The sequence below is a fragment of the Schistocerca nitens genome, chromosome 6 (assembly GCF_023898315.1).
Source record: "Schistocerca nitens isolate TAMUIC-IGC-003100 chromosome 6, iqSchNite1.1, whole genome shotgun sequence".
In the NCBI taxonomy this organism is placed as follows: domain Eukaryota; kingdom Metazoa; phylum Arthropoda; class Insecta; order Orthoptera; family Acrididae; genus Schistocerca; species Schistocerca nitens.
The window spans coordinates 297446006-297471496 of record NC_064619.1 but is presented as its reverse complement, the minus strand read 5'-3'; the positions used below and the strand labels follow the sequence as shown (position 1 = coordinate 297471496).

The window sequence follows — 25491 nt, the reverse complement described above, 5'->3', positions numbered from 1 at the left end:
CGTGCAACCGAGCATAGCGTAACTGTCATGTGGTTTCTTCTCCATGGCAGGTCTTAGCCGCGCACTAAAGGGGAATGAGGATACCCCTGCAGCGTTTCCGATGGAAGGTGTTTTATTACCCACCATACAGCCCGGACTTTCCTCCATCTGATATTCATCTTTGCTCAAATGAACCGTTAGCTATGAAGACAGCATTTTCACACAGACAACGAGCTGTAGTCTAGCGTGGAAATATGCCGGAAAGCACACAGGGTGTCTTCTATGCCGAGAGTATTGGAAATTCGGTACAACGCTACGATATATGTCTAAGTCGGAGCTGCGAAGTGGCTGGGAGTGGCTGGAAGGTGTAGATAACTGTTGCCAATAAAACAGTTTTAATTTTCACTGTGGTTTCCATTTCGCGACCGATCGTTCCTTACTTTCCGAATAGCCCTCGTATTTGAAGCAGTAGTCAAAATGTCTAACTACTTAAACAGGTATCTACAAGATGATCGTGGGTGACACCACGTGTTGAGAAATTAAAGCTTCCTTTCTTAAAGGTGAGTAACCCCAGAACATTAGTTTATATGACCTTATGGAATGATAATGCCCAAAATATGTCAGTTTACTGATTTATCCCTGTCCAAGATTTGCAGTGATCGTAAGTGGTAAATGTGACTGAGCCCTCACCGGTAAGGACAGCGAAAGAGAAATTTCGAAAGGAAATTGAAGGAGAAGAAATAAAAACGTCGACGACGACGTTTCAATTTGTCGGAGACGGCGAAGACCTTGGGAGAGCAGATGAACGGAATGGACACTGTCTAGAAAGAAGATTATAAACTGAAATTAACTAAAGTAAAATAAGGGTTATGGAACTTGGTCGTCTTAAATCGGACGGTGCAGAAGAAATTATATTAGGAACGAGGCACCAAAAGTAGTATGTGAGGCCGTTCGCTGTGGCCGAACGGTTCTAGGCGCTTCAATTCGGAACCGCGCTGCTGCGGTCGCAGGTTCGAATCCTGCTTCGGTCATGGATGTGTGTGATATCCTTAGGTTATTTAGGTTTAAGTAGTTCTAAGTACAGGATACTGATGACCTCAGATGTTAAGTCCCATAGCGCTTTGAGCCATTTGAACAATTTTGTAGTCTGTGGATTTTTCCTATCCGGTCAGCAAACAAACTGCTGTGGCCGAAGTGGAGAGGATATAACAAGAAACACATTTCTGATAAAGAGGGATTTGTTAACATCGAATATAAGTTTACATGTCAGGAAATCTTTTCTGATGGTATTTGTCTGGAGTGTAGATGTGTACGGAAATGAAACGTGGACGATAAACACTTCAGACAAGTAGACAATAGAAGCTTTCGAAAGGTGGTGAGCAGAATAATGCTGAAGATTACGTAGGTAGATCAAATAACTAGTAAGAGACACTGAATAGAATTAAGGAAAAAGAAATTTTCGGCACAATTTGACAAAAGCAGGGGATCAATTGCTAAGACAGATCTTAGCAGGTGTCTGGCTTATACTGAAGGGAAGTATGGGCGCTAAAAATTGGAGAGTGAGACCATACCATGAATACAGTAATCGGACTGAAAAGGATGGTTGTTGCCGTAGTTATTCAGTGATATAGAGGCATTTACAGGTTAGACTAGAGTGGAGCGCTTGGACTAGAGTGGCGTGCTACATCAAACGAGTCTTCGGACTGAAGTCCTCAACAACCGCACCTCTCCAGTATACCTCAGTTTTATTTAGTTTTCCAAACAGTTTTTTCAAGTTCTCTTTACCAAAAACCTACTCTGTGTCAAGGAATGCGGCATAAATTTACGTGTTCCTCTCAATTGTTCTTTCAAAGTTTATTCTTAGTGAAATTTAGGCTTTCCTGTTTCCCTTTCTTTCCCTAAATCTAAATTAGTCTTCTTTTAAATGTTAGATAATATTATTTTTTAGTTTTCCTTTAACAATGCTGAGTAGAATTTTTGAAGCATGGCTTTTAAATGCCAAGGTTCTTCAATTTGAAGACCATTGACATTTCCTTTCTTAGATGTGATAATTGTTCTACTTTTTATTAATTCCATTGATAGTTTCCATCCTCACAGTAAACGCACACACACAGATTTGTACAGTTGTTCTTTCACCTTACCTCCAGTATTCCCTTTCACTGGGACGTATACTTACCACCAACTGTATTCCTTTACTGCTTTCACAGGAAAATGTCGTATCACCTCAGTACATCTCTGGCAACTAGTGATAATTTGCTGCACCTGTTATAGTTTCTGTTTGTTGTGAAATATAGCTTTTAATTCCCATGAAATGTCTCTTCAGACGTTCACAGGCCGCCGTAAGTATACATATCACCAAATAACATTGTTACAAAGGCCATTGGGAATATGCTTTCTACCAAAGAAATTTTCCTACTAGTTGTGGGAATGGTACACCGAGATGACAAAACTCATGGAATAGCGATATGCACATATGCGAATGGCAGTGGTATCGCGTACGCAAGGTATAAAAGGGCAGTCCACTGACGGAGCTGTCATTTATACTCAGGTGATTCATGCGAGAAGCTTCCCGACGTGTTTATGCCGTACGACGGGAATTAATAGACTTTGATCGCGGAATGGTAGTTGGAGCTAGACGCATGGGACATCCCATTTAGGAAATCGTTAGGGAATTCAGTATTCCGCAGTCCACAGTTTGGAGAGTGTGTCCAGAACACCAACTTTCACGCATTACCTCTCACCGCGGGCAAGGCAGTGGCCGACAGCCTTCACTTCACGACCGAGAGCAGTGGCGTTTGCTTAGAGTTGCCAGTGCTAACAGACTAGCAACACTGCTTGAAATAACCGAAGAAATCAGTGAAAGAAGTACGACGAACGTATCCGTTAGGACAGTGCGCCGAAGTCTGGCGTAACAGCACGACATATCCTGCAGCGCCTATCCTGGGCTCCTGACCATATCGGCTGGATCCTAGACGATTGGAAAACTGTGGCCTCATCAGAGGAGTCCCGATTTCAGTTGGTAAGAGCTGATGGTAGTGTCCGTGTGTGGGGTTGACCCCACGAAGCCGTGGACCCCAGTTGTTAACAAGGCACTTTGCAAGCTGGTGGTGGCTCCACAACGGTGTGGATTGTGTTTACATGGATTGGACTTGGTCCTCTGGTCCAACTGAAACAATCATTGGTTGAAAATGGCTATGTTCGGTAACTTGGACGCCATTTGCAGCCATTCGTGGACTTCATGTTCCCAAATAACGATGTCATGTCACCGGCCCACAATAGTTCGCGATTGGTTTGAAGAACTTTCTGGACAGTTTGAGCGAATGCTTTGGCCACCCAGATCGCCCGGCATGAGTCCCATCGAACACTTACGGGGCATACTCGAGAGGTGAGTTGGAGCACAACATCCTGCACCGGCAACACTTTCGCTATTGTCGACAGCTGGTTCAGTATACCTGCAGGAGACTTACAACTACTAGTTGAGTGCATGCCACGTCGAGTTGCTGCATCACGAAGGGCAAAAGTAGATCCGACACAATATTACCAGGAATTCCATGAGTTTTGTCACCTCATTGCAAATTCCTAAAATTAATATTCCTTTTTGTGGACTGCAGGAAACATACTTATCACCAAATTAATTGCTCACTAAGCTCATGACAAAATGTCTTACTACATCTACATCTACATCTACATTTATACTCCGCAAGCCACCCAACGGTGTGTGGCTGTGGGCACTTTACGTGCCACTGTCATTACCTCCCTTTTATGTTCCAGTCGCGTATGGTTCGCGGGAAGAACGACTGTCTGAAAGCCTCCATGCGCGCTCGAATCTCTCTAATTTTACATTCGTGATCTCCTCGGGAGGTATAAGTAGGGGGAAGCAATATATTCGATACCTCATCTAGAAACGCACCCTCTCGAAACCTGGCGAGCAAGCTACACCGCGATGCAGAGCGCCTCTCTTGCAGAGTCTGCCACTTGAGTTTGCTAAACATCTCCGTAACGCTACCACGGTTACCAAATAACCCTGTGACGAAACGCGCCGCTCTTCTTTGAATCTTCTCTATCTCCTCCGTCAACCCGATCCGGTACGGATCCCACACTGTTGAGCAATTCTCAAGTATAGGTCGAACGAGTGTTTTGTAAGCCACCTCCTTTGTTGATGGACTACATTTTCTAAGGACTCTCCCAATGAATCTCAACCTGGTACCCGCATTACCAACAATTAATTTTATATGATCATTCCACTTCAAATCGGTGTGCCTGGTATATTATGGCAGCACGCTGTAATTCGCGTATAAAAACTGCGTGGCTGACGTTTCGTGGTCGCACGCTATATCAGGCATATAAGAACTGCTACAACTGTTAGTCTCTGTTTCTCGTAAAATTACTACTGTTGTCACGTCTTGTGTAGTCAGAACACATTGCCTTGTTTCTTCACTAAACACTGTTGGGAAGGAGCACAAATCACCAAATTTTCAAATCTGGGGTACAGCGAGTCACCTTCTACAGCTGTTTAGCGTCATTAAGGGAATTTCGAAGTTTGTGTAGTTGCAACCCATAACAGCATACAAAAGGACGGGGCGAAGGATATTTACCACCATAGTTGTTGGTCCTAAATCACAAAATTAAAATTTTAAGAAATTAAATATAGTCAGTTAATATGATACAAAAAAATTATCTTCGCTGAGTCGCTAGCTCAATTGCACTACGAAAGTGTTGAAAACTCAGCAAGGATGTTATCTTTTCCAGTCGCGTTGTTGTTGTCCAAGTTTTTAAAGTATTGTTGAATTCCGACTAGATAATAAGTGTTCCTGTGAATTCATTTTCATTTCTTCCAGTTATTTAATCTAAATCATATCTATGCAGACGGAAACGCAAAAATTGAGAGCAATCACATCTTCTTCCTTTGCTTTTAACGTGATTCAAAGAGCAGTTTCGTCTAGCGATACTGCACATTTTTACGAGCACCATTGTAAGATTTTCCCGTAATCGTAACATTAACTTTGGGAGAGAGATTTCACATCTTATTCAAATAGGCGAACAATATTTTAAATGATAATGGAGTCTTTTGTGTAGCTGTAATGAAATTGTCTCGATACGTTACCTTCGAAAGAATGACGCTTCATAGAAAAACAGGCGAAAAAATATCATACAATGTAAGCTTTCTCGGCTGGTACTGACATCACTCAAAATTTCCGGGCTACTAGACCGTGGTCGATGTATAAAACTTTCTCCTAACGTTTCCTCTTAGACTGAGGGAAACATCTTCAGAGGTAAAATGGAGAACTGCAATAAGATCTCGACGGAGCTGTATAGGGGGTACCATAGTCTGTCACGTGACATCGGCTACGAGATTATCGTCGGTATTGCCAACGTTCTCGATTGGAAGTAATCGATCGTCGTTCTTACGTTCCATTGTTGATATCCGAATTTTGTTTAATTTAAAAGAGTTAAGTCCTCCAGAAAGAGTCATCACTTCTGTCTCCATGCTGTTCATTTTTGGAGCACAACCTACGACCAGCTTAGAGACAGAAGTGATGACACTTTCTGCAGGACCTAACCATCATTTTGCAGGACAATGCTCAAGCACGTACAGTGCAACTGTTACTGATTTGTTTGACGGGGCTGCTAAGTGCCATACCACCTACTTACTCCCATGACTTAAGCCCATGTGAGTTCAGCTCGATTTCTAAACTTAAGGAAACACTTCTTTGCATTAGCTTCAGACTGCTACAGATTCGCCGGTCAATAGACTGCGCCCCTCGAACTGTAACACAACTGGCACTGCTAAGAGTATCCTAGGACTTCCACATCGCTAGCAACGGTTTATACACAATGCTGGTGACTACTTTGAAGGTCAGTAAAACTTTGAAACACGTATCTATTTTGTACGAGCTGTAAATAAATAGTTGCCACTATTAAAGTTCCAGCCTTCGTATTTAAGTCAGAGTATGTTCTCTCAAAACGTATAGCTATCTGGAGAGCATTTATGAATGTGTGGTTTGATCCCAATATTAATAATTAGGTGTAACAAATAAAAACCACAACCTGCCCTCGGATAGAACGGACAACGTTAAAAAACATATAATTTTTTCATTCTGTTGGTATATTTGAGACATCTTGTTAGCAGGTGAAATTAATTAAGAAGACAGAAATTATTTTACGGACTTTCACAGTTCACAAGTTCTTATCCATTATCAGTCCAGCAGTAGCTACTATGTTGCTACCCTCACACATCTTGCAGTCTGGACAGAATCCATGGTCACAATATTGGTGTTCAGTGCTGCAAGTGTGATCTAACCGAGATCTTTGATCTAGAGCATGTCTCTAATTAGTATTTTGATTAATGTGAGCAGCTATTGTCTGGGAGCAGTCGATTAACATTAATGTGGTGACTGTCCTTTATTCATTTAGTTCAGTGAGCCCCACGGGCACAGTCTGACAAGAGTATTAAATGAGACAGAGGCAGTTAATTAGTTTCAGGTGTAGACCGACGGGAGGGTACAACGACACTCCGATAATAAAGATTAGAATCTGATGTTTCCTACCAGCAGTTCCTTCACATAAGGATCCAGATGTTGGTTAATTATTTTGTTGAAATGGTTCAAATGCCTCTAAGCACTAGTGTACTTAACATCTGAGGTCATCAGTCCCCTAGACTTAGAAATACTTAAACCTAACTAACCTAAGGACAGCACATACATCCATGCCTGAGGCAGGATTCGAACCTGCCACCGTAGCAGCAGCGCGGTTCCGGACTTAAGCACCTAGAACCGATCGGTCACAACGGACGGCTAACTATTTTGCTCGTTAGGACATAATATGTTTTTATAAGGAAATTGTTGTAATTCATTGGTGACGAGAAAAGGAGAGGTGCATGGCAGACAGTATGTGAACGGTCGCTTCTTGGTTGTAATGCAGAGCGTGATTTCGGAAACTAAGGCCATGTGGCCATAGAACATTTTTTATAGGAAAAGATTGGCAGTTTTTGTTTCTTAAAAACCTACCTCACTTTTTACTACAGTCTCAGTGTCTACTTCGAAGCTTGTGGCACCAGCTTCTTCAACCTTTCTACACACAGTTTTTCCTCCTGGGAACTGAACGGCCTTGAGTTTCTTGGCATGATGAAAGTGCTATCCGGCAAGCAATTGTCAAAAGTGCTAAACAGGTAGGTATTGAACGGTGGGTGGTCTATAACTGTCTAAAGTGATCCAAAATCGCTAATATGATTGAGAGTCTTTGCTGTTTATGTTCGTCGGTAAACAATTTTGCTACCCATCTTGCGCACAATTGCTGTATAAGAACGTTTACGTGTAAATAATGTAAGCAGTGATGAGATCAAGACTAGAAAATTCGCCAGTCAGAGCACCAGTAGCCAATTACTGATCTGATAGCAGTTCTTGGTCCACTTGTAGTACGATTTCATCTGTTTGGATACTGTGCCTTCCACTCTGCTATTCATCATGAACGTTTGTAAGGCAATTTTTCTCTCTCGACAACGTTATCTAATTTTTCCTTTATTGGATACCCATAAAGTAGGGATCAAAGTGAAAGCATCCCCTTGTATTGTATTGAATTATAGGGAATTGGGGACCTAGAAACGACGGAGAGGCTTCGTCACCGCCATAGCCCTCAGTGGCTCACAACCCCACAACAGGCTACAGCAGTCCACTCACCACACCGCCGCCCCACATCGAACCCAGGTTTATTGTTTATTGTGCGGTTCGGCCCCCAGTAGACCCCCCCCCCTCCCCCACCGCCACGGCGGGGAACGTCTCTCACCAGACGAGTGTAATCCCAATGTTTACGTGGTAGAGTAATTATGGTGTACGCGTACGTGGAGAAAGTGTTTGCGCAGCAATAGTGTAACTGAGGCGGAATAAGGGGATCCATCCCGCATTCGCCGAGGCAGATGGAAAACCGCCTTAAAAACCATACACAGACTGGCCAGCACAGCGGACTTCGACACTAATCCGCCGGGCGGATTCGTGCCGGGGACCGGCACGCCTTCCCGTCCGGAAAGCAGAAGCATCCCATACTCAGGGAATGAGCGTAGAGGAGTAAATGAAAGTCCCCTGTTTCGCAGTTGTAGGCAAAGCTCTAGTGGAGGTGGTCTGCCGCTCTTTTCTTCCTGCCCGTTATGAAATGTTAAGTTTGTGTTTTTGCGAGTGGATGACTGTGACGAGAGCTTGTGCGGTTTAGTGTCGGGTTTTGTTTTGTTAGGGATGAAGGGAAGGGAAAGAGTGAAATACGTTACCCGCACATAGCCCGCTCCTGCCGAATATTACGAAGGGGGCCGCCAAGGTTAACGTCCGCATCCGACGGACTGGTTACCATCAACTGTGTCGCGTGTCCTCACTTAAAGAGACATCTCGGAGAGGCTTGGAATTTAATCCAGGACGTTGGCACAAAGACTGATGATCAGAGACTTAAGCCACCATTTCTTCAACCCTTACCGCCCAAATACTGGCAGCGAAAATTTTCCAGCATCAGAATTCCAACCGGTTTACCGATGAGTCGAGCGCCACCGCTCAGGTATGTGTTAGCAACCTCAACTACAGAGGTGCCTCATATAGATACCACTGTTAATAAATCCGAGCAGCACTAATCCTTTACACAAAACGTTGAATTACGGCACGTACTTCGCTTCTGGCGGGATCAACGATTTTCGAAGCCATTGTTGTTTGCTTCCTGCTACAGTCAAACGCCTACTGTATCAAATCAGGAACTTCTGTGTCTTCGTAAATAATCAAGAGATGACTCTGGATTAGTGCGATTTTATTCTGATCTAATAACGTTTAAATATAATCAATTTTTCACTTATACCTCGTATTTTTTGAAGCACAGGTCATGTGTTACTGAGCCGTATATGTTTCTTTATTTACGGCTCTGAAGGATGTTAAAACTAAGCGGATAGCTGAAGTACGAAATCAATAAATAAGGAAAGAATAGTAGAAGGAAGAGGTGCATGTTCATAAACTCTTACCAAAAGACAGGGCGGCGGATTGATGGGGCCGGCCGGTGTGGCCGTGCGGTTCTAGGCGCTTCAGTCTGGAACCGCGTGACCGCTACGGTCGCAGGTTCGAATCCTGCCTCGGGCATGGATGTGTGTGATGTCCTTAGGTTAGTTAGGTTTTAGTTCTAAGTCCTAGGGGACTGATGACCACCGATGTTAAGTCCCATAGTGCTCAGAGCCATTTGAACCATTTGAACCGGATTGATGGGACTCGACTTAGAAATCCTGTACGGTTATCTTAGCTTGGGAAGGAGCAGTAAGGAGAATTTTGTAAGGAAACAGAAGCACTAGAATGTGTAAAACAGATTCTGAAATGTAAAGTGAAAGCGCAACAGCTCAGAATGAAAAAGTGCTAAGAGCCGTGATGGGTATGTGTTAACGTTCAATCGTGTTTTTCGTGAGTGAGGAGAGGCGGCACATACGAATTGCTGAGGTGTGGGAAGCATCGGACATACGGGAAAATAAAGGAAAATGTTACGGTTGGGTGCTACCCCACTTACCTTGCTTACATTGGTTTCATAACATTGCAGTCAATCGCAGAGCTATCTCTACAATCACTCCGATCAGATTCAATCATTACAGCTTCCCCCTCATTTGTATTGCCTACAACCAAGAAATTCAGACACTTGTTATCGCAGTGAATCCGACGTTGGACGTATTAATCATTTAATCTTCACTTGTTTCTTGTACCAGCAGCATAGAGAACAATTCCTCGCAGAATTGAGGTATAATGATGAGGCAGTTGATTTCTGATAAGATTTATTTTAGGTAGCAGTTTTAAAATCTGATCACAGACGTATATAAAATGTGTAGTCACTGTTTTTGTGGTCAATCAGAAAAAGTTCTTATCTCAAACAATATTGACTGTTCAAATGGTTCAAATGGCTCTGAGCACTATGCGACTTAACTTCTGAGGTCATCAGTCGCCTAGAACTTACAACTAATTAAACCTAACTAACCTAAGGACATCACACACATCCATGCCTGAGGAAGGATTCGAACCTGCGACCGTAGCGGTTGCGCGGTTCCAGACTGAAGCGCCTAGACCCGCTCGGCCACCCCGGCCGGCTTGACTGTACAAACCTGATAATAAAAATTTTTTGTAAAGAAAAATTTAATTACGAGTATTACCTCTGTGTTTAGAAATTAAGTTTTTCACGGTCTGCTAATAGTGAAGAAACATTGTTTAGTTATTTTAAAGTATAGTGTAAGTATTGGTGAACAAATAATGTACTAACGTTGAAGACCAAATACAAAAACATGAAATATTGCCTAACGCTAATAACATTGACGGTTAGCGTGTGCTAATTTTCTTCTGCTGAATTATAGTTGTCGATGAGCTACGTTTCAAGAGTAGAAGGTGGTAACATTTTATCATGATTTTCTCTAGTCTTTTGTATAATAATACGTATACACGTGGACTGTGAGTAAGCCCCTCGTTAACCTGATCGCCGGTACATACAGATTTTGCAATGTATTGGTGTATAGGTAGAACATAGATAGAACTGATATGTGAACGGCCGCAGTTTTCTAAAGACAACATGCTCTGTCTTCTAAAAATTAAAAAGGAAGATTACGGTTTAATGTCTCGTCGGTATCGTGGCCAATAGAGACGGTTCTAAAAAGTCTTCGTGCTTGAGCACAATACGGTTCCATAGATATGACAGTATTCGTCATCAATATATGTCTGTAGCAGGACGCATCTCATGCTACGTGCTTTGCTTTGGTTTGCTCCACATCTCATTATTTTTATTTTTAAACATATCTTAGGTGCTGACAATCAGGTTTATCGTGGAATTTTTGGCTGTCCGCGCATACAAGGATTAGTACACAAAAGAACAGAGATACGACTGATCTGAGAACTTCCTGAAAGGTAAAATCCAATCTGGATTCCTTAGTAAGGGGACGCAGTGTTGGTTTTACGAGGCGGGGGATGAGGTTTAAAGAAGAGCCGTGCTATTGTCAGTTCTGAGTGACCGAGAGCGTCATTCCGTCCCAATACAGGTGAAACATAAAATGAAAAATATGTTAGGAAGCGAGAAACCTGGCTTCTAAATATCAAAGAACCCACTTATCTAAAAGAGTCACTGGGTACAACAACCAGGACAGCCGTTTCCCATCCAATACTTCCTGCAGTCAAATAAGAGTTTAAAAGCCGCGTAACAGAATAACTTTTGGAAACGTAATTTGTACCATAATGAGCGCCGCAGTCACTTATGTAATAAATGAAAGTGATATTTTTTCACTTAGGCTGTATTTACTTACATCTTCTTTTCTAAAAGCTGATTAGAGTGGCTCTGAGCACTATGGGACTTAACATCTGTGGTCATCAGTCCCCTAGAACTTAGAACTACTTAAACCTAACTAACCTAAGGACATCACACACATCCATGCCCGAGGCAGGATTCGAACCTGCGACCGTAGCAGTCTCGCGGTTCCGGACTGAGCGCCTAGAAGCGCTAGACTACCGCGGCCGGCTAAAAGCTGATTACTTATGGCACTGGGTATACAGTAACACGTGAACAGGAGCAAGAAAAATACCGCTTTCCTCGCATTCTTTTAATGCATTCAAATCTGCAGTAATCTTTTGTAGATGTCACTTCCACTACAAGTAACATTTACATTAGTATTTATAACAACTCTTGAAATGCTCACTATGTTCATAACAGATATCCAAGTTTTCGGACACAAGAGTGATTTTGTTAATGATATTCCATTTTTCACTGTTCCTACTTGTCAAAATAAGCCCATATGACTTTACTGGCTTAATCTAGTAATTGTTCTGAAATCTAGTAGTGCATCGTTAGGAAAAACTCTACAAATCGTTACAGTGTCTCCATATGCAAAGTTTGGAAGTGTCTATCTGCTTTCATTTTCCGCCACCCTCTCCCCTCTCTCTTTTCTGTATTTCAAACATTCCTGTGATGCTATCTTCCTCTCAGACACAATCTCGTTTCTCCTGCACTGTGTCTCAGTTGGTTCTCTCGTTTCTCTGTTCACTTGTATTCGCCAACTCGTAACACCGGTAAATGTATCCTTCATCTGGGTTACGTGTTTGTCTTATATGGAACGAAGAAATTCCCCCAGCACACATTTTCTTTATAGGCTAAAGTAGAAATTAGACTTTGCAACGCAAAGCATTACCTTAAAATTGAATAAGTCTTTTTGGGAACTTTGATTTATGCTTCTTCTCTTTTCCGATAGTACTGCTTACACTATATTTGTACTAACCGACTTTTTTTATTTCGTAGGTATCAAATGTTCCATTGTTTACCCGACTTTATATTGTATAAATATATCAGTTTGTTTTGAATGACGCCTTGAAATCACGTACATTTTTAGGAGTTGCTGTAACAGCTCATTTCCATTTGCTACTGCGATTACATTTATTTCGAAACTAGGTACTTGCCTGAAATGACATATTGCATAACAACTTGCATTTCTCTGGGGTTTTGCCCACTGACACAATGTATAATCACTTGATCATCAATTAGTGACCCTCTCTGGCCCAGGTTGGCTCTCAGCTGCAACTATCTCTGCTTCAAAGCGTTTTGCAACAAGTCATACGGCAGAGAAAGAAATAGATTCCATTCAGCAGTTTGTCATTACAGTCATAAAATGTTCGTGTTCGTAGCTTGCATGTGCGTTTTGTATTCTCTTCTTATGATGTAAGAAGGTCAGATACTTTTCTTTTCATGTGGTACATTCACATTTTCTTCTTGAATTGTGTGCAAAATATTCTTTGCATAAATTATTATCTTTACAATCCTTTCGATTCCGTTTTCCGATACATAAAAAAATGAAATATCAGTTTCTGGTCCACTAGAAAGATATTTAACTTTAACAAACGCTTGTCAAAAATATTAATATTTCCAGTTGCAAAGACGTAAAAATATAGTAAAGTTTATGTCACAGAAGTGAAATGTAAATAAGTAGTTTATGAATTGTAGTGTAATAGCGAACATGAAGATATGTACTTCTATACATGAAATGCAGATGAACTGTTTCACAAAAACAAGTGACTTATCTGTACGTCTTCTTTGTTTCATACTTTATGGTATAAAAGCCTTTATTTACATTTTATTATTACATCCAGAAGGCTGATCGAATACAAAGACACATAATAAATATCATGTTCTTAATCATATATGGTTAGTTATTTTAAATCGGCCGTATGCCTTGTGTGAAAAAAGGTATAGAGCAAAAGCGTTTATGTAAGACATTGTTTCTTTGGTCATCTAAGAGGTTTTTGAGGCTTCTGAGTTACGCTAAAGTATTTTCGCTTATTTACACATATTGTCGTAAGTATTTAACCAATAGAAACAAATGTCTGGTGTTCATCTGAATTGTAAACGCTGCTGTGGATTGTCTATCTGCTGCCTCTCAGCAGACTTATGTGTTACATATAATATATTCAGTACTTAAACTAATGTAATATTCTCATGAAATGTAAGTATGAGAGCCTCTGTTAGGCCAATGATTATTTTTGAGCTCTGTACCAAAGCGTCTGTCTCTATCAGACTGTTTCATTGCCTGAGTGTTGACTTAGAAAGATGCAGTCTAACTTACGATTTACACATCCACTCGAAAAAAAGAAAATAGTTGTTTGGTAATGTTCTTACACTGTTCCCAAACGAGCACATTCTGTAACATAAAGTATATAAGCCTCCAAAAACTTCAGTAGTGTAATGATCGTTCTGTATGAAAGAAATATGCCGATAGAAAAGTGAGAAAATGAAAATGAGGAAAAAAGAATCCACTGCTAGCAAATTACCTCAATGATAATGAAAAACCAGATTAAACATGAAGGACGGTGTTATCACCTGACATGATGCCCTGCAATATCAATGCCCATAAAATTCTTAATATATTTGCTTACTGTAATTTGGTGATCATTAACCTCTTTCAGTAAAGGTACAGTAGTAATAAAACATGTACCTGAAATAGAAATAGTTAGGGAGAGATAGTGGAATTTGCACTTCGAAGTAGGGAAGTCGTGACGAGAGGCAGTGCATTCAAAAGTAGTAGTCCGTCGATCACACAGCGCCTGAATGCAGGCCGTGCGCAGGAGCGTCTGCTGGTTTGCATAAGCAGCAGGCGTAACCTCACAGACAGCAATCAGCTTTCTGCGTCTCGCAAATGATTCGCTATCGTACACTCATTATTACGGCACGATGACGAACAAACAATATGATCTAATCTTCCTACACAATTTAGGAAGGTATAGAATGTTTATCAGTCTCTTTCCTCCTCCACCATTCGAAAAGAGTTGTGCTGTAGACTACTTGTGGTAAAGGTGGCTGCGCCTACGCGTGCAGAAGGCGGCGATCGGGGCGCCGCCTGAGCAAGGCGCGTTCGAAGCTCTTCAGGTGTACGCCGGTGGGGTCCCAGTGCGCCTGCAGCTCTGCCCATTCGGCGGGGTAGTCTGCACGCAGGCGTCGAATCACGCGAATGGCAGCAGCCTTCTGCACCGTCGTGCACCTTGCACAGCGCGTAGCGATGGCCTCCGGCAGTATTCCTGCACAATACATGAAAAAGCAAGAGACTAATTAGGCACAATGTAGGATCCACAGAAGTTTATGGGATCATAAACGATTATATGTCAACCATAATCCTCATACTGCAACTGAAGACGTTACCAAAGAACAGAAAAGAAAGCATGAAATGGGGACGCTCACTGCTACTTCAAATGTCTCGACGAAAAAGTTACATCCGTTAAAAAGATATAAACGGTGGTTAATAGAATCTGGCTAAAGACATCTTATTGTTGGGAAATTTGTTGTCGTGGTCTTCAGCAGTCCGAAAACTGGTTTGATGCAGCCCTCCATGCTGCTTTATCCTATGCAAGCCTCTTCATCCCAGCATAACTACTGCAGCCAACACCCATGTGAACCAGTTTAATGTATAAAGCTTTGGTCTCTCTCTCTCTATTACACCCTCCCCCAACCAAAACACACAAATGCACACACACACACAAACACACACACACACACACACACACACACACACACACACACACACACACACACAATATAACACTGCAACACATAATTCTTATACTATTTATTTTTTCAATCTAGGTTTTTTTCTCAGTATAAATGTGTATATTTTATTATTTTATCGTCAATGATAACTAATTGAAGGAACGTAATGTGCATTTATGACAGACCATTTGAAATCAAGATTATAAACAATATAGAAGCTGCTCCGGTAATGTCAGGGAGCTTGGATTATGTAGAATTCAAAGATAATGTTAAGAGCATGAGAATGAAATCGTAGACACAAGATCGGGTGCAGACACAGAGAAAGAGTTGCAAGCCAACAGTGGTTGAGGGCGGACATAAAGTTGCTATGCTAGCGTGCACAATTAAGTGTATTGTCGACGTGGTATCCAAAGTGCGACGAGACATGGTGAATTTAGGAGTTGGAATTTACACAGGCCACAGTACAACGTTTAATCAAGAATGATTGACAAAATAAATTATTTGAAGAACACTGTGTGGAAAATACTAATACTACGATATTGCAGTGATGCATGTCCAAAGAAACAGGTACTACGGCGACTACATCCATCATGAAATACATTAAGTTAATTCGCAATTGCGAATGAAGACAACTATCGGCTGTAGAATGGAATGACGACAATGAAAATTTGTGCCGGACCAGGATTCGAACCGCAGACGCATGGTTGACGAAATATGGAAGTTTGGGTCTGGCCGTGGGTAGTGCATGGATAGCCAAATTGTAGGGCGCCGCTCGCGCTACGCGGCAAATCCGGGTTCTATTCATGGTCCATCTCAAATTTTCACTGTCGTCATTCCATTCTACAGTTGATGGTTGTCTTCATTCACAATTGCGAATTCACTTCATGTAGGCCTAATATTAATACTGATTGCTCGTTACGGGAGAAGAGTCTGTTTCTGTTTACTGTTTCACAAAATCATTATGTCGTGCCAACTACGGGTTCACCAGAAAGTAAGAGTGTGCCATTTGGCAGTTTAGTGTTGTAAAAGAATTGCAAATGTCATGGACTCAATATCTGAGAACACTGTAGTGCTTTCTGATGAAGTATAACTAGCACTGAGTGCTAATAATTTCCCCAAGTCATCAACCAGCAGTAGCATCATTTTTCTATCATTATTATTACCTAGTGCCTCTTTAGTAGTAACAGATTATTTATCTAAAAGAACTTGAAAGCACTAGCCCGTAAAATTTAGTTTTTGATACTTCATGAAAGGAGAAAGCAATAAGTAACGAAAGCCATTAACTCATTGTAATACGTTTACTCTCTTCTGTAATTATTTGAGAAAGACGTTTGTGCAAAATTGTAGGATGTGAGGTCCGCCAGTTATGCAAAACAACGTTTTGTCAAGTACCCAAACATGTTTCAGCAGTACTGGGCCATCATCAGTGGGTTTCCGTTTTATTTAATCTGTAATGTGTACATTTTTACTAAATGATTACAAAATTATGTGGATATTTAGTTCAAACAATACTTCCTTTCGTTTTGTTAATACCTTTACACTTGGTGTGTATGATTTTTCAGGACCACTTGTGTGTTATTCATTACATCCTACAATTTTAACTGAAAACACGGGAAACACAAGGAGCTGCAAACCCAAATGATGGTAGTTAGTGCATTTAAAACTAACTACAAAATTTTGGCTAACTCAAGTGCTATATTATGATCAAGAAAACTAGTTATAAGTTATGTGTTCTTTAAATGTGTTCGTAATTTCGGCGTTCCTTAACACATTGCTGCTATTTTATGAAATCATGTTGAGATTCAGTGTTATAGAAGGCGTTACGGCATTTTGATAAGTCGTAGATGTTACTTCACAAACCCTGTCGACGACAAACTTTGTGATGAGTAACGTTGCTCAGTCTATACCGTATTACCTACTGTTACTAGCTAAAGTGATTAGATTTTCACTGGTTCTAAATTGTTTCGTACAGTGATAGTTTAATTTCATTCAAGTCATTATCATGGCATTTTCATTAGAACGTCCACGTATGCATTTATCGTTGCCGTCTAAACACATGTCAGTAATTGTTACGTAACAACAGTTTCAAACAAACGTACAAAAATTAATAACTTTTGCTCAAACATAAGCTGGCGACAGAATATTCCCATTCAATAATTAATATTTCAGTCAGTTTGAGTTATGTAATTGATTACAAGCTTCACTAACTACACATAATTAATTAACTTCATTAGAAAGTTTGTGTTCGATTGTTGTCTGTGCTTTAACGATTAGTAGTACACTCGTCGGCTTCCTTTCGCTCAACCATTCCTCGAAATAGATGCCTCTTCTGGAAGTTACAGAAAACTAGGTCATACGTGTCATTAATATAAGGGAAGATTTTGATTGGGTTACAAACCCTCCATAGCAATACTGTCTATTCCTTCATGCTTCAGAATGTGTCCTTCTGTTAGACACGTTGTGCCATGAATTTCATTTCTCCCCAATTCTGTTCAGTACCTCTTCGTTAATTACCCGGTATACCAGCCTAATCTTCAACAATCTCCTGTAGCGGCACATTTCGAAAGCAGCTATTCTCTTCTTGTCTATATTATTTACCTTCCACGTTTCGCTTCCGTACACGGCTTCACTCCAGACAAACTACGCCACGAAAGACTTCCAAGCGCTTAAATTTATACTAAATGTTAAGAAATCTGTCTCTTTCAGAAGTTTTTTTATTGCTTTAGTCAGTTTGCTGTTTATGTCCTATCTACTCCGGCAATCGTTGATTTGACTGCCAAAGTACCAAAATCCCTCTGGTAATTTTAGCTTCTCAGTTCGTAATATAATTTCCTCAGCACAACCCGATTTAATACGTCGTCTCTGACATTCTCAGTATACATAAGCGATTTCTCAGACAGAGTCAGCGGCACTTCAAGGCTGTTAATGGATGATGCTGTTGCGTATAGGAGGGTATTACCACTGAATGATCGAATGAAATTTGCAAAAAGTCCCGACTAAACATTCCTGTTGGTATAATAAATGATAGCTCTCCTCAGGTGTGGATAAATGAGTAATATTGACTATAAGGAAAAGAAAGAACGCTATAGATTCAGATTACAGGATTAGTAGTGAACACCTTGATCGCCATGGATATGATTATTTATGGGTTGTACTTAGAAGCCATAAAATTGGGTGGTAAGGGAAGGCGAATGGAAGGTACAGATTTGTTGAAAGTGTTCTCGGAGTGTGCAGTGCATCAGTAAAGGAAATCGCATACAAGACGCCTGTGAGACCAGTTTTGGAGTATTGATCCAGTGGTTGGAGTCATTAACAAGTATACGTGACGATACACATCAGACGAATTCGGAGACACGTTGGTAGAATTGTAACAGGTCGCTATGGTCCATACGGAAGGGTGACATTAATTTTCATGGAACCTAAATGTGATTCTCCGAAATAAAGATGACGTAGTTCTCGAGACAATCTACGGGTAAATTTCGACAACCTGGATTCGAAGGAGACCGTACGATCATTAAACCGTCAACATTGCATGTCTCCCGTTGAGACTGTGGGAATAGTAAAACACAGATTAGAGCACATACAGAGGCACAAATACAGTAATTTTTTGTTCGCTCGATACCTGAATGGAATAGGACAGAAGAATGATGTATTGCTAGGATGTACCTACCGCTATGCTCTGTACACTGGTTTGCTGAGGATTTATGCAGAAGCTGATGTGGACATACATGTATTATTTCTACTGCATGGTTCAACTAATCTTAGGGCACGAATTTCTGTTTTTAATTAAAAATATGCAGACAAGACGTAATGAAACACAAAGCTGAATGTTCCAGGGAACATTCAGCTTTGTGTTTGATTACACATTACACATTACATTTGTCACAAACAGAAGAGATCGCAATGATTGTGCGACGTGAAGAAAGCACTGCCACACGCCGTAAGGTGGCTTCAGGGGTATAAATATAGATAGATGTCGGTGCCTGTAGACATCTGTAACTGTCTGGATTTACAAAGCGCGACATAGCAATCGCCTGCTTGTAGAGAACAAGCACAGTGTAGCTGTTCGCTGGGTTGCCTGACCAGCAGGCGCTATGCTTCTGCCTATGCATGACAGTAGAGACTGCTCTGGTGCGCTGCTGTCGTACGTACTCTTTAACCTATCATTGTCATTATCATCTATACGCATGTTTACTTACTATTTCAGTTTGATAAGAGGGTGCGTAGGTGACAAGCGCAAGAATAACTTTCTAAACTGAATATCACATAACGGCTTGTTTTATTGCTGTTGTAATATGTCTTCTCACACTATTTCCTAATTTGCTCACTCTTAATTACTTTTCGTGCCTTCTGAGCAAGAGGAGAGAGATAATGAGGGTATAATTCTTCTTTGTGTCTGACTATCGATATTTGATGCGCAACACTGTCAACTGCAGTTAATGAAGTAATACTTCATAGCGATGAGGATACAGCTACTATTACAGAAAGAAAGGAGCAAGGGAGAGGTAAACATATATTCAGTTACTTATAATATAACGAGGTAAATAGGAGCATTGATTCGACAAGTCCTTAGGAGGTTCTCGTGGTATGTGACGGAAGGTGTATACGCACAGATCACGCAGTTAGCGTAAATTACGAACCAGTGGTTAGAGAGCACATAGGTGGCAACGAATGGCTTCCCCTTATGTGATTCATGGGATTCAGATCAGGCCAATTTGTTGGGCAGGACGTCAACATGAGTTCGGTATTATGCTCCTCAAGCCGCTTAGCACGATTCTGGGCTTAGGGTACAAATAGGTACGCTGCTGGAAGATTCCATCGTCCTCAGAGGAAGACATCAACATTAAGAGATTAGGGTGGTCCACAATCACATTCACATAGTCCAGAACTATCACGGTGCCCTTCATTACTACCACAGGTGCCATGAAAACACAGGTGAATGTCTTCCATAGCATAAAACGATCCTCAACGGCCTCCGGAAGCTTTTCGCTTGGATGACGGCGTATCCGGAAACGACCCTATATTTTTGTGAGACGATATGAGACAACACGTTTTCATTGATTCACGACCCAGACTCGATGATACCACATCCATCGTAATCATAGCAGACATGGTTGACGGATAGTTAAAGGACCACGTAGGGTCGTTTGCTGCGGAGCTCCATTTTCAAGAACGTTAGCTGGACAGCGTGCTCCGAAACACTTGTGCCAGCACAAGCATTGAACTTTGTCGCCAGATCTGACAAAAATCACCCTCTTTCCTTCTGTATAGAGGGTAAGGCTCCGACCTCCACGTTCTGTGATGGGTCGTGAGATGGGTCGCGGTTTCACCGTCGTTCAATCACTTTTCCGTATCTGTTCACGACTGCGGCACGTGAGCAGTCGACCAGGTTCGTTGTTTCCGAGATAGTCGTTCCTAGACGCTGAGGCATAAAAATCTGTCCTTGTCGAATACCGTTAGACCCTTAAGTTAATGGATTTCCCCATTTGCGACCCATGTCGTTGCCAGAATGAGTCCAGATTCATATCTGCTCCGCTTATGTATCTTCCCTGACGCGTCATGTGGCACAATACCACAAAGAGGCATTCATTGTCGCAGTGAGCAGCTGTCGTAATGTTTAGGCTGATAAGTGTACTCACTCTTAGCTGAAATAACGTCATTTTTCAGGAAATTTCAAAAGAATGTTGAACACAACCTGAAAACTATTAATTTGCTGTTACTTTCTCTGTCGGCAAACGCCAAGATTGTCCAGTTTCAAATCGAGACTTTCTTTCCATACCGAAATTTTCACTAGGCTTCTAAATCACTTCAAAAGTGTGCGGCATCTTCAGTAACACTGTGATGAGTTTATTCTGTTACGCTTTACGAAAGAAGTGTATTGTCTGCTCCCCCCTCCCTCTCTTTCTCTCTTTCTCTCTCTCTCTCTCTCTCTCTCTCTCTCTCTCTCTCTCTCTGATGACGTTGTAGGAAACCAGATATTAATTCCTAACCTCCTGTAGATGCAATCTAAGTGCTGTTTTTGCAGGTGTTTCCTCACCTCGGCGTCGGAATCCGCGCAAATCAGCTTGTTAAGGCCAAAGGGAAGACCTCTCCATCTCTGATCGTTCGTAGCGCGGCGTGACTGGAAATCGTTTCCAACAGGTTGGAGCAGCAGCCAGTGGAAATGCGAGCGAGCGCCAGGTCAAGACCGACCTGTCTGTTGGCTTTTAATGACGGATGCAGCCGGCGGCCGGCAGCCAGCAGTGCCGGCCAGTTTCGCAAACCTCGAGCGCACCGGCCGCTACCGCTCTCACCTGGCACATCGCGAGCGCGCAGGCACCTAGCTGGCGTCGGCGCCGGTTAGGGCCCTCGTATCGTAACGTATACAGCGTCTTTCATGAGGAATAGTCATTATTCCCGATGACAGTATAGACTAAATCAAATCAAACAGTACATGTAGCATGTCTATAACCTTTATTGGTTAGAGAGAGAGAGAGAGAGAGAGCTCTTAGAATGTAACCCAAAGAACGACCCACAGTAAGTGTTAAGCAAACGAAATTGATTTAAGTTCAGATTTTTCATAAATTGCTCCTCCAACAGCAAGCACTATTCACAGTTCGAACGATCAATTCGTCTCCTGGGTTTATTTTCCCTTTCTAAACTTCGCCTCTCATCCATCGGCAAAGAAAAAAACAATACAGCCAACATTCTTCTCATTTATGAACAGCATGACGTGCGCCCATAAAACACTTTTAAATAAAAATTTGAAATTAAAACTAGTTGGCTGCGCGACCAGTACTGCACAAAATAGAGTGATATAATTAGTAGGGAACTATTTGGAGCTAGACTGATTCTCGACCACGAACTGTGTCCAGAAACGATTAGAACTTTCGCTATAATGGGTCAGCTCGGTGGCAGTGAATCGACGGCTTACTAGAGTCGTTTTCCTGCATTCACCGCAAGGCAAAACTGGCGGAGCTCCAATGTAGCCCACAGAAAACTACAAAAATGCTTCGAGCAAAGTAAGGAGCGAATGCAGACGTGTATACTCGTAACTGAGTTCTAGTCTGACGGTTCCTAGCACAAACTGAACACAGACTATCTGATCAAAAGTACCCGGCACCCCTATGTAACGCTGATGTCACGAAGAGCAGACCCGCCAGTTTAAAAGACAACTATGGTAGGGAAGGTGAATGATCGACTTCGGTTTATTGGAGGAGTTATAGGAAACAGTCGTCCAGCGGAGGCGACCTATAGAACGCTGATGTGACCTATTTTGAGTACTGCTCGAGTGTTTGGGATCCGACCGGGTGGGACTGAAAGAAGACATCGAAGCAATTCGGAGTCGGGCTGCTACATTTATTACCGGTAGTTTCGAACAACGCGTGTTACGGACATGCTTCTGGAACTCAACTGGGAATCCCTGGAGGGAAGGCAACGTTCTTCTCGAGATACACTATTGAGAAAGTTTAGAGAATTGGCATTTGAAGCTGAATGCCACACGATTCTACTGCCGCCAACATACGTTGCCCGTAAAGACCACGAAGATAAGATGCGAGTAATTAGGACTCATACAGAGGCCTACGGCATTCGTTTTTCCCTCGGTTTATTTGCGAGTGGAGCAGGAAAGGAAACGGCTAGTAATGGTACAGAATACCCTCCATCTCGCACCATACGGTGGCATGCGGAGCATATATGTAGATGCATACGCGAAAAAGGAGGCGTGTAATATTGGGTAATCAGAGTAGCAATAGCCGCAGAATGGGTCGGTCACGAGAGCTCATTGACTTCGAAGAGAACTAGTTACGGGAATAACAAATCTATTAGGGCATTTCAACCGTTCTGATGGTGCCAAAGTTGACTGCTGGTGATGTGATTGTCATGCGGAAACGTGAGGTAACAACCACAGCAAAACAGAGACCTGGTAGACGTCACGTACTGACAGACAGGAACCATTGAGCATTGTGGAGGCTGGTAGTAAAAAGATCACATGATCAGTGTAACGAATCACTCAAGAGTTCCAAAGTGTTACCAACAGTCCATATAACACAGTGACTGTGGGTAGGGAGTTAAAATGAATAGGGTACAATTGCCACGGAACTCCTCATAAGCCACACATTTCCATAGTCAGTTTTTGGCTAAACACTGACGTGGTCACCACACCTCAAGGACCTGAAGGGCCAGAAAGTCTTGAAGTGTCTTAGCTAAAGGTCCTGTTTAGAGGACAGGACGCGTCGGCTGCAGTTTGATAGGGGTTTCATGTGATCGAGGCTGGACTGTGGGTGCACAGTGTATGGGACACGGAGGCTACCATACCTGAAGATCAGTTTTGCTATACTCTTTGAGCGGTTGAGGCTGGCGGAAGGCGCTCGACGGACCCAGTCTGTGTGCTGACGCTGATGAACCGCCACTTATCATTCGGTGGCAACTTCTCACGGTGCGCTACTCCCACTTCCCCAGCGTATCATACCGTTGCTCGTCCGACTAAGTAACGCCTCAGTACCAATCGTCCACATGCAACGAGACCCTTTGGGAACCGTGTGAAGTGTGTTCTGAAATGCCTTGGTGTGTGGCCATGCAAAGGCTCAAATCTGTGGATTTAACTGACGGCCAGCCTTTTTAATCCAGAGTCCCAGATTGGTTTTTTAATTTAGTGCCGTAGAGGAGAGTTTGCACTCCTGTCTATGCTCTATTTTCCAACATTTTACATCAGCACCACAACCGTGTACCAGTATTCGCGGATGAGTCTAAACAGTGGGATTCCGTTGGCTCCTCTGCTGTTTTTCCTTGATCGAGTTCTCAAGATCCGGTAGCCTCGAGACCTCATTGGTTTAGATGCCGAATTACCTGCGATATTGAGGGTGCTGGAGGAGATGAGATGTGTCATGCGTTGCTAAATTGCTCATCTTTTCCATCTCCCTGAGTGCCCTTCAGCCTCTAAAATGCATATATCCAGACCATAAAGTAGTTCAGGATATCAAGGACGCCTTTCTCAATTTACAAAATCTGGGGGAAGAGGTATCCTTCTATTGGGTACCAGGGCATATGGGTACTGTGGGGAACGAAAGGGTAGATACAGCAGCCAAGGAGGTGTGACATGACCTTGAGTTACTTCAGTGTGCCATTCCTGTGCACGCTATCACCTCGCCGTTGGGGTACAAAATCAAGCGCCGATGGAAGAAGTTGTTCAAAATGTTCAAATGTGTGTGACCAGCCGCACAGTCCATGACTGCAGCGCCTAAGACCGCTCGGCTAACCCCGCGCGGCATGGAAGAAGAGTGGGTGGAAGTGACAAACAGTAAGCTGTATTAGTAAAGTCCAGAACGCGGCTGTGGTGCACCTCCTTCTAGCCGTGCAAGCAGGATGAGGTCCTCCTTACTCGTCTTCACATAGGCCACCGCGCTATGAAGCATGGCTTCTTGTTTCGGCGAGAGGTCCCTTCAATGTGTGCTGTTTGTAGCATACTATACTGTATTTTATTTTCAGACCAGAGGGCAATGACAGATTTCTGAAAGATCTGCCCGTTATTGTGACATTCAAACAAAAGTGGTTAGTATTTCAAAGTGTTGTGATACGTCCACTTTGCTCCCTAAAATTTTAGGGACATGTTCTTAATGTATTAACAGGGTGATTGGCTGACAAATGTTTTCTGTAAGTGGCCAGCCAGTCACATTTCCGTGTGCTATTATTTTGGCTTCTCTATCGTTTCCTTTATTTTTTAATCCAAGATTTAGTACCTTTCACTCTTTATCCGTTGCCTTACGACGTGACTCTGTATCAAAGCGAGTGAGGTGGTTGTGAGTGAGTGTCACTTTGTAGGTTCTAGCCCTTTTCTGTACAGTCTATCTTTTAATATTTGTAAGGGTGCTGATAACCTCGCCGCTGGGCGTCCATGGACTCCAAGCCCCCACACTGCAGTCAATGCTCAGCGGGGCTTGAGGTGTTATAAAGAGCAACGTCACAGGACAATGGATAACTGGAAACGAGTGATGAATCACGCTGTACCCTGCGGCAATCCGATGGAAAGGTTTGTGTTTGGTGAATGCCTGGAGAGTGAAATACGCAGGAGGCGGTGTTACGGTATGTGGGTGTTTTCCCTAGTCTGGTGTGGTCCCCTCATTCCGCTTAAGAAAAAGTCAATGCCGGTAAGATATGAACACTTTTAACAGCAGCATCTTCTGAGTGCAGAGAGGAACAGCTCTGAGACGGTGGTTCATCAGTATACACGGCACCCTGTCATAAAGCAGCATCTGTGAGGCAATGGTTTGTAGACAATAACATTGCTGATGCATTGGCCTGCCCAGAACTACGTCCTGAACCCCATGGAATATGTTTTGGATGAACCGAAACTTCGAGTTTGCTCAAGACCATGCAGTCCATCGTCACTGCCTTCACTTATTTCGGCTGTTGAGGAAGAATGGGCTGGTATTCCTCCACAGACATTCAGACACGTCACTGACAGTATTCCTAGCAGAATCCAAGCCGTCATAGGGGTGAAGGTCGACGAACCCCTCATTAATGTCCGCCAACAGG

General features: G+C 42.4%; 1 protein-coding gene across 1 annotated transcript in view; it reads right to left on the bottom strand.

The window, feature by feature from the left end:
* Positions 1–13018: 13018 nt before the first annotated feature.
* The window catches only part of LOC126262506 (ejaculatory bulb-specific protein 3-like), a 98802-nt gene continuing 86329 nt past the window's right edge, over positions 13019–25491 (bottom strand). The window contains exon 2 of the mRNA XM_049959178.1: positions 13019–14513. Within this exon, the coding sequence (XP_049815135.1) occupies positions 14302–14513 (212 nt within the window). The 3' untranslated portion in view covers positions 13019–14301. The remainder of the gene's footprint in view (positions 14514–25491) is intronic.